The sequence below is a fragment of the Equus asinus genome, chromosome 4 (genome assembly GCF_041296235.1).
Source record: "Equus asinus isolate D_3611 breed Donkey chromosome 4, EquAss-T2T_v2, whole genome shotgun sequence".
Lineage (NCBI taxonomy): Eukaryota > Metazoa > Chordata > Mammalia > Perissodactyla > Equidae > Equus > Equus asinus.
Genome location: NC_091793.1, coordinates 44,053,177 through 44,065,574, shown reverse-complemented (window position 1 = coordinate 44,065,574; position 12,398 = coordinate 44,053,177). Strand labels below are relative to the sequence as shown.

General features: G+C 42.0%; 1 protein-coding gene across 1 annotated transcript; it reads right to left on the bottom strand.

Annotated features, from left to right (window-relative positions):
• Nucleotides 1–2,648: 2,648 nt before the first annotated feature.
• Nucleotides 2,649–11,558, bottom strand: NOPCHAP1 (NOP protein chaperone 1). Its single transcript, XM_044746370.2, has 4 exons — nt 11,380–11,558; nt 9,651–9,737; nt 5,454–5,590; nt 2,649–4,727 (listed from the first exon to the last, which is right to left on the bottom strand). The coding sequence occupies exons 1-4, from the start codon at nt 11,492–11,494 to the stop codon at nt 4,515–4,517; spliced, it is 552 nt and encodes a 183-aa protein (XP_044602305.2). The 5' UTR covers nt 11,495–11,558; the 3' UTR covers nt 2,649–4,514.
• Between the last annotated feature and the right edge of the window lie 840 nt (nt 11,559–12,398).

The following is a 12,398-nucleotide window of genomic DNA, read 5'->3' as shown; positions in this document are numbered from 1 at the left end:
AAAATGCACATAAAACAGGAAGGTAAGACTCAACCGTAAACTCTCCACACAGAAATAACCACAGATATTTGAGATTGTTCCAGACTTTTTCTATGAATACACACTTTTTTTTTGGTGAGGAAGATTGTCCCTGAGCTAACACCTGTGCCAATCTTCCTCTATTTTATATGTGGGATGCCACCGCAGCATGGCTTGATGAGTGGTGAGTAGGTCCACGCCCAGGATCCAAACCCACAAACCCTGGGCTGCTGAAGCGGAGCACGCAAACTTAACCACTACGGCACTGGGCCAGCCCTGAATACATACTTTTTTACAGAACTAGTATACTACTATATAACTTGGTTACCCACTTTTTTCAATTAACAATATACAAGCATCCTTCCATGCCAATAAACATACTTCTTCACATGTTCAGTGACTTTAATTCAACTTGTTCTCTATTGTTGCACATTTACATATATGTATGTGGGACATATTGTTGATTTTTGCTATTTTAAACATCGCAATAAATCTTATATAGAAATTTGTGAACAAAGCTGTAATTATTTAATTAGGATAAATTCCTAGAAGTGGAATGTCTGAGTCAAAGGATATAGAAATCTATAACCTTACTAATAGTTTCCCCAAAATTTTTGCCACCATGTGTAGATTCTTACAGCGTCATAATACCTCACATTTACCGAGCGCTGTTTTAAGCACACGATGTGTATGAACTCACTAATTTCTTACCAAAACCCCCCGAGGGAAGATACTGTTATTCCCATTTTACAGATGGAGAAACAGATAAGTGGCTGGGCTGGGATCTGATCCAAACAGCTCAGAGCCTGTGCTCGTGGCATAGTGACTAGTAGGGTCATGAGGAATAGGTGTGGCTGACTGAACTTAAAACTCCGCTCCACTACTTAGCTATTGCGAGGCCTTAGGAAATTTACTTTAATCTCCACGCCACTTTTCCCATCTGTGAAGTGGGTTTAAGCAGAATGCCTCATAAGGCGCTTCTTTCAACAGTTAGGAAATTTGTTGTGTCCAATGATAGTTCAGTCTACAGAGCTATTTGATGCAGTGACTCAGTGATGTTCTTTGCTCCTCTCTGCCATCTGTGGTGTGCCGCCTGTACCCTCGAGAGCAGGCTCTATTTATGGCCACTAGATAGGACTTTCAGGAGTCATTTCCAGTCATAAGATATCCAGTCCTTTCTCCCTTCAGAAGAAAGGAACCAGCTCTTCACGTGCCTCCTTTTTAGGAATGAGAAATACTTTCCTTGCCAAGTCTACTAACAAGATGTTGCTCGTGCCTCGTTGGGCAGGTTTGTGTCGCGTGCCCATTCCCAAACCAATCACTGGCGAGGGTTTTCCATCAACGATGGTGAGGAGTCAACCACAAAGATTCCAACATTGGACTTTTGGGAAAAGTCTACCAGTCATATTTACCCTGTCTTTTTTCTTCAGGATTGTCATCCATTGATGTTTAAGATGAATTACTTTATAACATAAAGAGAAAAAAAAAATAGCTTAATGAGCGTTTATTGTACATTCCCACCGAGGGAACTAGAAACGAAAGGAAGACACTGCCTCTCCTCCTGCCTTTCCTCCCACGGTAGTGGCTACAGGCACGATACTAACTACTTTGCAAGGCAGTTTTTTTTATAAACACCACATTTGATGCAAATTAAAGTATCATAAGAATAGACAGGAGATTCATTCAGAATGAAATTTTTGCTTCAAAGACCATTCCATCTAATTTTCTGATTCACACCTGTCACAGATAGAACGACAATATCCCACACGTCTGAAGAGAACATTTCATCGCCCTCACTGGCTGCCGTCATCTCACACCCAAGCATGAGGCAGGGCCGGACCAACCAAAGCCCAGTAGTGATTCAGTTTCCAGGAGACTGTAAGGCAAACTGCTTACAAACAAAACAGCTTTTTAATTAAGGTGTAACATACATAAAGTGCGCAAATGTTAAATGTACAACTCAAGAAATCTATACCTATGTATGAGTGGTGCTAACTCTTACATCACTTAGAAGAGTGCCCGACCCACAGAAAGGGCTGGGTGAGTACCAGCTATAGTTTCATCTGCCAACTTGACAGGTAAAGAATACTATCTTGGTTTCATTTGCATTTCTTTGACAAAAGGAGTTGAACTTTTTTTTTTCTGTGAATTACTTGTTCATGTCCTATGGCCTTTTTTTTTTTTTTCCTGGTTTTTCTCTCCAAATCCCCCCAGTACATAGTTGCATATTTTAGTTGTGGGTCCTTCTAGCTGTGGCATGTGGGATGCCACCTCAGCATGGCCTGATGAGCGGTGCCATGTCCACGCCCAGGATCGCCCAGGATCCAAACCAGTGAAACCCCGGGCCGCAGAAGTGGAGCTCGAGAACCCAGCCATGGGGCCACGGGGCTGACCCCTATGGCCTTTTCACTATTGAGATATGAGTTTTTTCTTTACTAATTTCTAACAGCCCTTTATATACTAACGACACTCATTCTTTGTCTTATATTGCAAATATTTTTCCCAACTTGTCCCTTCATTTTAAATTTCTTTGCCACCCACTAGTTTTTAATATTTATGTGAATTTCCTGCCCTTTTCCTCTGTGATTTCAGGCTTTGATGTTCTGCTTTAAGAAAAAACTTTTGCCCAATTTCATCAGTAAATATTCACCTTTATTTTAGTATGAAACTCATAATTTTCTTTCTTTATATTTAAATTTTTAATCCACATATAATTTATCTTAGCACATGGTATGCAGCTAGAATCTAATCTGGTTTGAAACAGCCAGTTCTGACATTGTATATTAAGTAATTCATCCATTTTATACTTACTTAAAATGACATCCTTATCATATATTACATTTCTGGTTTTCCCATTTCGCCTGTGTTGAATGTCCAGAGGACCTGAATTTAGTTGACTTCCTTTACTGTACAGGAAGCCTAGTTGTACTATATGAGATAGGCGTGGCAGGAGAAAAATACTAAAGTCCTACATACTAGTATGTGTTCATAGACTGACTGGCCTCTTTCACTGATCACTCAGTCTATTTCTACTGTTATTTCCTGTGAAGTTACACCTTCACATGCCCGTCTGGAGCAGCCTACCATGGCTCACAATGTCCCATACGCCCTCATACACCTGTTAATTCGTTTATTAACATTATTCAGTGCCTACCATGTACCACGCACCAGGCTAAGTAATGAACCAGACAAATGCAATTCTTCCCACAATATAATGTAATATTATCTGGTAGAAGACGATCTTTAAATATTTACACCAACAAATACATCACAGTTGTGTTTGGCGCTACAAAGTATAGCATAATGCCCTTTCCAGCAGAGAAATCTTGTTTCCAGACTGGCTCATTTCTTCATATAATTAGTGAGGCACAGCTTGGAAGAGCTGGTTCCAATTTCCCATGGGAAATACCAGAAAGAACTTTGAGAATTATCTTCTGAGTATTGACAAGATGTCTTGGGTTAATGTGAGGAGTAGGGAAAAATAGTTAAAAGAGAGCTCCAAAACATTAGGGGACGAAATTCCATCAGCTCAACCCACTCAGAGATAATCCTTTAAATTCTTGGGTCTACACCCTGAGCAATGCCAGTCCCGTGGCAGATGTGAAACAAATTTAATAAGGTCAAGAATGAGGCAGAAAGGTGACTCCAGCATAGGATCAGTCTGACCTTTGACAGGGAAAACCAGCTGTGACCTTTTTTGGTACTGCGCCCTAATTTTCCTGTGGTGTCCCTTATTGTCTACATTTGATAGGTTTCAAACCATGGGCAACTGTGCAGAATAGTTTTAATAGCTGAAACAAAAAAAACTTGCTTTATGAAAAAAAGAAAAGAAAAAACCAAACCGAAAAACCCACAAATTTTTCCAACCAGTAAATTCTACACACACTGAGTGGCTGCAGAGACACCAACAGTGATTAAGCCACAGAGCACCAGTTTTCCAGCTCAAACCAGAAAGGAATATTTTTTTTAAATGAAAGTAGATCTGCCTGAGGAAAGCTAAATATAAGTAATTCTTTTCTTTGTGAAAAATCTCTCTTAAAAAAAGTTCTTCCTCATTGAACGCATTTTGATGGTGAGAAATAAATTGGACTTTATAATAACCTAAAGAAAATCCCAGTTTGTTTTATCCAAGAGGATAATTTAAAACAAAAACAAACAGGTGATTTGTGTTTTTATCTTAAAACGAGTTTGATATTTCTGAAGTCTATGCTGAAGAAAAAAGATGCCAACAGATTTACTCACCACCAGACGTAAAGCTAAGCTTTCTAAACTAAATCCCTTTAGCAGGAGATCAAACACAGTCTACTCTTAGACATCCCCAAATGGTACCTCGCCAACTCTTTAAAAGGCAGCTTCTGTTTCTCCAAGAAACAAAATAGATCCAGTATTACATAAAAGCACCACAGATACCTGAAATGCAAAATAATGAGTGAGCCACCTTCTTTTTCACAGAATTAGCAGGCAGAGATCACCTGACTCTTAGATCATTTATTTCACTATTTCTTTTTCTCACAGGCCGGATTGTCCAAAACCTCTATCTTGCCTTTTCCGTCTTCTGAATGAGGAAGCTTAATGTTATCTACGGTGACTTCAGAGCTGTCCTCTTCATCCTCGGAATCGGAACTGTCCTCTGAACTGTCTTGTGAATTCTCTTCTGAACTGTCCCCTTCTTTTGAATCAGATTGATTCATCTCAAACAAGGCCACATCCTGCAAAAAGCATCACGTGGGAAATTTATTTCAGGGCGGTTCCCCAAAAAGTTGTAAAAACAACATTTGGGAACAACCAACATTTAGCACAAATATTTAAGCACAAAGGACAAGAAATGTTTTGAATACAATATGGCACTTTTATTCTTTTAGTTCCCAGAGTCCAATATAATGATTTACATTTACTACAAATCTAAAAAGTGCCCCCAACCAATTCGATATATCCTGAATACACTCAACAAGATTCATTCAACCAATACTAACATGAGCCGGGCACCACACTAGGTACCAGACCCAAAAACAACAGCAACAAAATTCTTAGTTTTTTAGCAGGGGTTGGCAAATTACGGCCTGTAGCCCCAAACCAGCCCTCTGCCTGTTTTTGTTTAGCTCATGAACTAAGAATGGTTTTTATATTTTTAAGTGGTAGAAAAAAAAATCATTTAGTAAATTAATGCTCCCAGATAACAAATGTAGTATCTGATTTGAACAAACCCTCCCAAGATTCTGTATTTACGACATCCCTCCACTGGGCCCAGGGAAGCTTACTGACCTCTAAAATCCTCACATAAAATGACCCAGTACCTACACTGCACTGGAAACGCCAGCTGACTTCCCAGGAAGGAAAACAACACTTGGAATTAAAATGGAACAGCTCTCTCGTTTTTTAAGTGACGAGGCACACGGGTAATTTTATTTTATGAAATTAAAACAAAGCAGAGTTACCATTTGTATAACTTTTCCAAGAGTCCCATCGATATTTTCAATGTTGAAACGACCAGGTGGTGCAGCTGCCATTGCTTTTCTTAGCTTTTCATTTGCCTGAGCCATCTGTGGGAGAAAGGTCTGTACTTGGTCCAACACTAAGGAGGAAAAATACAGTTCATCAAGATTCATGTTAGTATTTGGCCACTCAAATTTTAAAACCCGGAATTTCCTGTAAGACACTTCTGAATGTAATGGTAATAATAATGACAATAATTATAATTAAAAAATCTTTCTAGTTTTTTCCATTTTAAAAACCTCCATCCACAGGACCTCACAATTTAGCAATTAACTATTTCCCAATGTTTCATTTGTGTTTTTCATATATGCCCAGAACTGTAACCTCCTGGAAGGCTGGCATCCAACAAACAGTAACTGAGTAAGGAGGCAGCATGACCTAAGAGTGAAGGGCACCGGGCTGCGGGGCAGCCTGACAAGGTTATCAGCAGAATCCTAGTTCCACCTCTTCCTCTACTGGAATCACCGTGGGCATGTTAATTAAGTAGTGGGTTTTTTACCTGCCCAACATCTGTTCCCCTTTCATCTGATAACATAACCCTGACTTTCGTTTTAAGCTCTGTCACTCTCAGTCACTCCTGTCCCTCACCCCATGGGTGCCTACATCTTCCACAACCTTGGACACCATGATTTGGTTCAGTGGCATATACAGTGACACCGTGATCTAGTCAGGCCAATGCAAGATCACCCTGGGACATGGTCTGACTGTTGAGAAAGACACCCTTCCTTCTGAGTGAGCGACTGGCTGAGTGAGCTGCTGTGCGTAAGTCTGGAGCTGCTGATAAACTGGCCAGCTGGCCACACGGGGGGAAAGAGCCCACTGTAGATGATGCCAACACTCAGGAAAGCAGAGCTAAGGGGTACAGAGCAGCAGACCCCTGACGACACTGAGCACATGGATGCAGATGTGTCTGAAATCATTCTTTCCAATAAAAGGAGCCAACATAATTTTTTTTTTTCACTTAAGGCAATCTGAGTGTGGTTTCAGTCATTTAAAATCACAGGAGTCCTAACTAATACATTTAATCTAACCCCTCGAAATCTCAGTTTACTCATCTGTAAATGGCACTGTGCTAAGTACAAGAGAGTCAGCAAACAAGGGATATCTAATTTCTCTGTCTCTCAAAAGGGGCCAAGCACATAACTGTGTGTATGATGAGTTCTCTAAACTTGTTAAGTCACTAACACAGCTACACAACAGATGACTAAAATGTCCAGAGTGTGGAGGAAGAAAATGATAGCAAAAGTCAAAAAAATGGACTTTTAATTGTAAAATACTGCTCCTAGAAGGGTTAAACGAGGTCACATACGTACAAAGTCCCACCCAATGTCTAGTACATACTAAGCAGTGAGTAAATGTTAGCCCTCGTGCCCTTTCAGACACATAGAAAGAGAAATTACTGATAAAAATAAAGGTACTTCTGTGTCTGCAGACTGAAATCTACTACCACAGACGGAGGATCAGGCGATTTTGCTCTGCTTTGGTTTTTAATGAATCACGTGGAGCACACAGGTACCTTCATGTGTAGCATGAACCACGATGCTGAGAAGCCAGCTATTTCTGCGTACTGTGAAGGGGACATGCTAAACCCGAAGCCAGGCCAGCTCTAGTTCTCCTAAACAGAATAAAACAATATCCGGCACACAACAGCACGGAATTCAAAATGTCAGCATCCAGTAAGAATTACCAAGCATGCAAATAAGCAGGAAAATATAATCCACAGACAGTAGGAAAAAAATCAATAGAAATAGATCCAGGAATGACACAGACGACAGAACCACCAATAAGAATGTTAAAACAACCATTATAAATACACTCCACATATTCAAGGAAGCAGAGAAGAGCATGGTCACAAAGAGGAAAGAAATGAAAGATATTAAAAAAAGACTCAATTGGGGGCTGGCCCCATGGCCTAGTGGTCAAGTTTGACACGCTCCATTTCAGTGGCCCGGGTTCAGTTCCCAGACACAGACCTACACCACTCAGTGGTGGCCATGCAGTGGCAACAACCCACACACAAAATAGAGGAAAACTGGAGGCTAGCCCGGTGGCGCAGTGGTTAAGTTCACACGTTCTGCTTCAGCAGCCTGGGGTTCACTGTTTTGGATCCTGGGTACAGACATGGGACCGCTTAGCACACCATGCTGTGGTAGGCATCCCACATATAAAGTAGAGGAAGATGGGCACAGATGTTAGCTCAGGGCCAGTCTTCCTCAGCGAAAAGAGGAGGATTGGCGGCAGATGTTAGCTCAGGGCTAATCTTCCTCAAAAAAAATAAAAATAAAAAAACAGATGAAAACTGGCACAGATGTTCACAGGGAGAATCTTCCTCGAGTGAAAAAAAAAAAAAGACTCAAATTGGACTTCTAGAGATGGAAACTACAATATCTGGCTTGAAAAATAAACTGGATGGGATTAAACAGCAGACTAGACAACAGAGGAGAAAACATTAGTGAACTTGGGGACACAGCAATAAAAACTGCCCAAAATGAAACACACACAAAATAAGACTGAAAAAAACCCCAACAAAACAAAACCAAGCATCAGCGAGCTGTGGGACAACTTCAAGTAGCAAAATTAAGTGTAACTGGAGTCCCTGCAGGAAAGCTAAGAGAGAAGGGTGAACAGAAAAAAATATCTGAAGAAAAAAATGACCAAAAGTTTCCCAAATTTGATGAAAACTATAAGCTCACAGATCCAGGAAATTCAACAAACCCCCAGCTCAAGAACCACAAAGAAAACTACAACAAGACACATTACCATCCAATCGGTGAAAAACAGAGATAAAGAAGAAAATCTTAAAGGAGCCAGAGAGAAAAGGAAATATTATATACATGACAAAGATAAGAATGACATCAGACTTCTCATCAGAAACAATGCAAGTTGGAAGACAGCAAAGCAACATCTAATTAGTGAAAGATGAAAAAAATGAAGTTTAAAAACCTGTCAACCTAGAATTCTATATCCATTGAAAACATCTTTCAAAACCCAAAACACTATGAATACTTTCTCAGACATATAAAGGCCGGTGAATTCATCACCAGCAGGCCTGCACTACAAAAAATGTTGTTTTTAATGGGATAACCTGATTTTTAAAATGGGCTAAAGATTTGAACACTTTACCAAAGACACATAAACGGTGAACAGCACATGAAAAGACATCCAACATCATTAGTCATTAGGGAAAAAGAAATTAAGATTACAATGCGATACCACTACATACACACTATAATGGCTGAAATTAAAAAGACAGACCACACCGGGTGTGGTACCTGGCTGGTGGGAATGCAAAATGGTATACCCAACTTTGGAAAATAGTTTGGCAATTTCATCTTTACAAAAAAATACACTTTCCATTTGACCAAACAATTCCACTCCTAGGTATGTACCCTACCAAAATGAAAAGCTATGTCAACACAAGAACTTGTATTTGAATGGACAGCCCCCATGTGGTCATTTTACCTGCTGCAAATTTAATGCATCCTGTGGTTAAGTTCCGCTGTCAGAATACTCATGATTTCTTAGTTTACAGACAGAATCTCATGCATCATTTACATTGTTTTCACTGAATTCTTGTCTTTATTTTTTTAAAAAATGAAGAGTGAATTACACAGATGGTGTGTATTACATGAATGCTATAGGAACAAAGTCTGAGTGTGGGATATATTTACAAGTGTGCAGAACAGCAATATTCTAGAGTAATTAATGAAGAGAACTGGCCCCATGATTTAGTATTATAAGTAACATTTGCCATTTAAGAAACTGTGTCCCATTTAACGGGATGTGGTGGGGTTTTCCCAAACTTGTGTATTACATTTGGAGCTCAGTAACCCCTAAAAAAAATTTCCCATAGAGATAACAATAATTGTTTTTGATTTCCAAAAATTCATCCCATGAAGAGTTTTTCTGGGAAAACTCATCCTCTGAAAGCAGGGAAACAATGTAAGGAATTCCATCCTTGTGCGCTGACCTCACAATGTAAGTGACAAGTAAGACCTGCTCTGCCGGACTCTTTGTGGTTTGATATCTGACCATCAAGGCAGAGACTGTCCCATCAAATAACTGCTTAACTAGGCCGAATTTAACATCAGAGTGAGTTCTTGAGAGAGAGGAAGAGAGAGAGACGGAAGGGTACTTACAGGGACTCCTCTCTATCCGAACTGTTTGAAGAGTGGAAGTCTTTTTGGAATCAGGCTTGGAGTTGATGAGCAACCTGTCCCAAATACCTGAAAGCACACACACATTTAATCCACTATAGCGTAAAGAAATAGGGGCCCATCAGCAGGCTTTCCAGGACCACTTTCAAGTCTTAAATCATTCCTCATTTCCCAAGATGTTTTGAAAAAAAGATGCACTCCAAGTTCCATTACATTTCAGTTCCTTATGTACATCCATCTCCCCTCTCTTAAGCCTGTCTCATACATCTCTGTGTCACTGATGCTGAGTAAGAAGTGACACTAAACTGCACCTTCTGATCTACATTAGAAACCCATCCTTGACAAGAGCGGGTCTGCAATGACGGAACAGAGGAAGCGGTACCGAGCACAATAATGGCTAAGTGATGGAGACGGTTACCAGCTGCGTTACTTTGAGCAAATTACCGAACCTCCCTGAGCATTTGTTTCTTCATTTCTAAAACATGCCTGCCTGGTTACTTCCCCTTCAGTAAAGATGCCCAACCTACACAAAACAGCCTTGGGAGAAATTCTGTCCCCCTACTCCACCTTCTCAGCTCGTCCTTCACTTCTCCTCAAATCAACCCAATCGGCAGGCCCATCAGAGCTCAGAGAATAAGACTTGTCTTTCAAAACTCAAGGCTTTGCACACCTTGTTCCCAACACTTGCAAAATCTTTTCACTCTGGTACAAAAATCCTGTCCACCCACAAAGCAGAGCTAACAAACATTCATGACTTAGCGACTTTAGGCCTAGCAATGGGATTAGCGTAAAGAGCATGGACTCTGGAGCCAGACTGATGGGATTCGAATCCCAATTTTGCCACTTTCCAGCCAAATGATCTCTGGCAAATTACTTATCTGTATGACACACCATGACTCAGTTTCCTCATCTATAAAGTGGAGATAACAGAACCTTCTGCACAGGGTTGTTATGAGGCTTAAACGAGTTAATTAATTCCTGGGGCAGACTAAGCACTACACAAGCTTTGGCTACTATTATTCTAACTCCTTTGGATGCTCTGGGTTCTCCTAGAAACTTCTTCAAGCAAACATTCACGGAGAACATGCCCAAGCCCTCAAGCGCATTCTCCTCCTCACAAAAATTCCATACGTACCACGAGCTCCATTTCCAAAGGTGAACACTGAGGCGTGGAGAACGTAAACAACTCCCCCAAAGGCCCACAGCTAACTACTCGTGGAGCTGGGATTCGAACCGATGCTTTTAAATTTTCTATTATAGTGTCTGAAATCCTATGTGGATCTCCTGGACCCATGCCTCCCTCTACAAGAGAGCGACACGAAGGGCCGCTGGTTCTGTGAGCATCGGGGGTGGGGTGGGAATGGTGGGGGGGGGGGGTATTAATCCATAATATTCATCTGCCCCCACTACCGGGCACCTGCTTGACCCAGACCGCCGACCCTAAGGCCTTCTCTTTAGAGGAGATGTCTTGCTGTGGCGCTCGGCACAGTGCGCGCCCACCACCATGCAGAATATAAGAACCAACCCCGGGGCCGCGGCCGGGTGCCTGGCCCCCACCCTTCCGTGCCCCCACCGTCACCCCCCGCGGCGGCGGGCACGCTGGGGCCCCGCGGTCACCCCCGGGGCCCCTCTCGTGGTGCACGGCCACGACAGGGAGCGGCCCGCCGCCGCCGCACGTGCGCGCCCCCCGCCGCCGCCTCCCGCCCGTCACCTCCGCGGCCGCCGCTCCCCGCAGTCAGCAGCTCCTTGGACACCGAGACCCCGGAGTTGTCCGGGGCGGACGACGTACTGCTCGGGCTGGCCTGGAGCTCGCCGTGGACCTCCATGCCTCTCCGGGTCCAGAGCCAGCCCACCTAGCCCCGGATGCAGGAAAGAGGCTCGGCAGGGGGCGGGGCCAGGGCCGCGATTGGAGGAAGCTTGGCGGTGGGCGGGGCTGTGGGCGGGGCTGTGGGCGGGATGAGGGTGGCCCCAACGAGGGCGACACCTGGCGGAGCCACGAGGCCACTCCTATCATGAGTAAAGGAAAGTTGGGATTCTTGAGGCTCTGTCATTGGATGAAAATGCTGGCAAGGCTCGATTTTAGCTAAATAAGTCCAGACGTGAACAGCAGATCATGAGGCTGCCCTCCTCTTAATTCTTTTTTTTTTTTAACTGTGGTAGAAAACACATAAAATCTACCATATTACACATTTTTAAGTGTGCAGTTCAGAAGTGTTAACTATAATCGTATTATGTAAGAGATCTCTAGAATTTTTTCTTCTTGCAAAGCTGAAACTATAGCCATAGAAAACTCCCACATTTTCCCCTCCCCCCAGCCTCTGGCCACCACCATTCTAATTTCTGTTTCCATGAGTTTGGCTACTTAAGATACTTCATGTAAGTGGAATCATACAGTCTTGGTCTTTTCGTAGCTGGTGTATTTCACTTAGCATAGTGTCCTAGAAGTTTATCCATGTTGTAACATATGACTGAATTCTTTTCTTTTTTAAGGCTGAATAATATTCCATTCTATGCATATACCATATTTTCTTTATCCATTCATCCCTTGATAGGTATTTGGGCTGCCTCCACCTCTCGGCTATTGTAAATAATATCGCGATGAACATGGGTATGCAAATATCTCTTCAAGATCCTGCTTTCGATTCTTTGGGATTTATATCCAAAAGTGTGATTACTGAATCATATGGTACTTCTATTTTTAAATTTTTGAAGAACCTCCATACTGGTTTC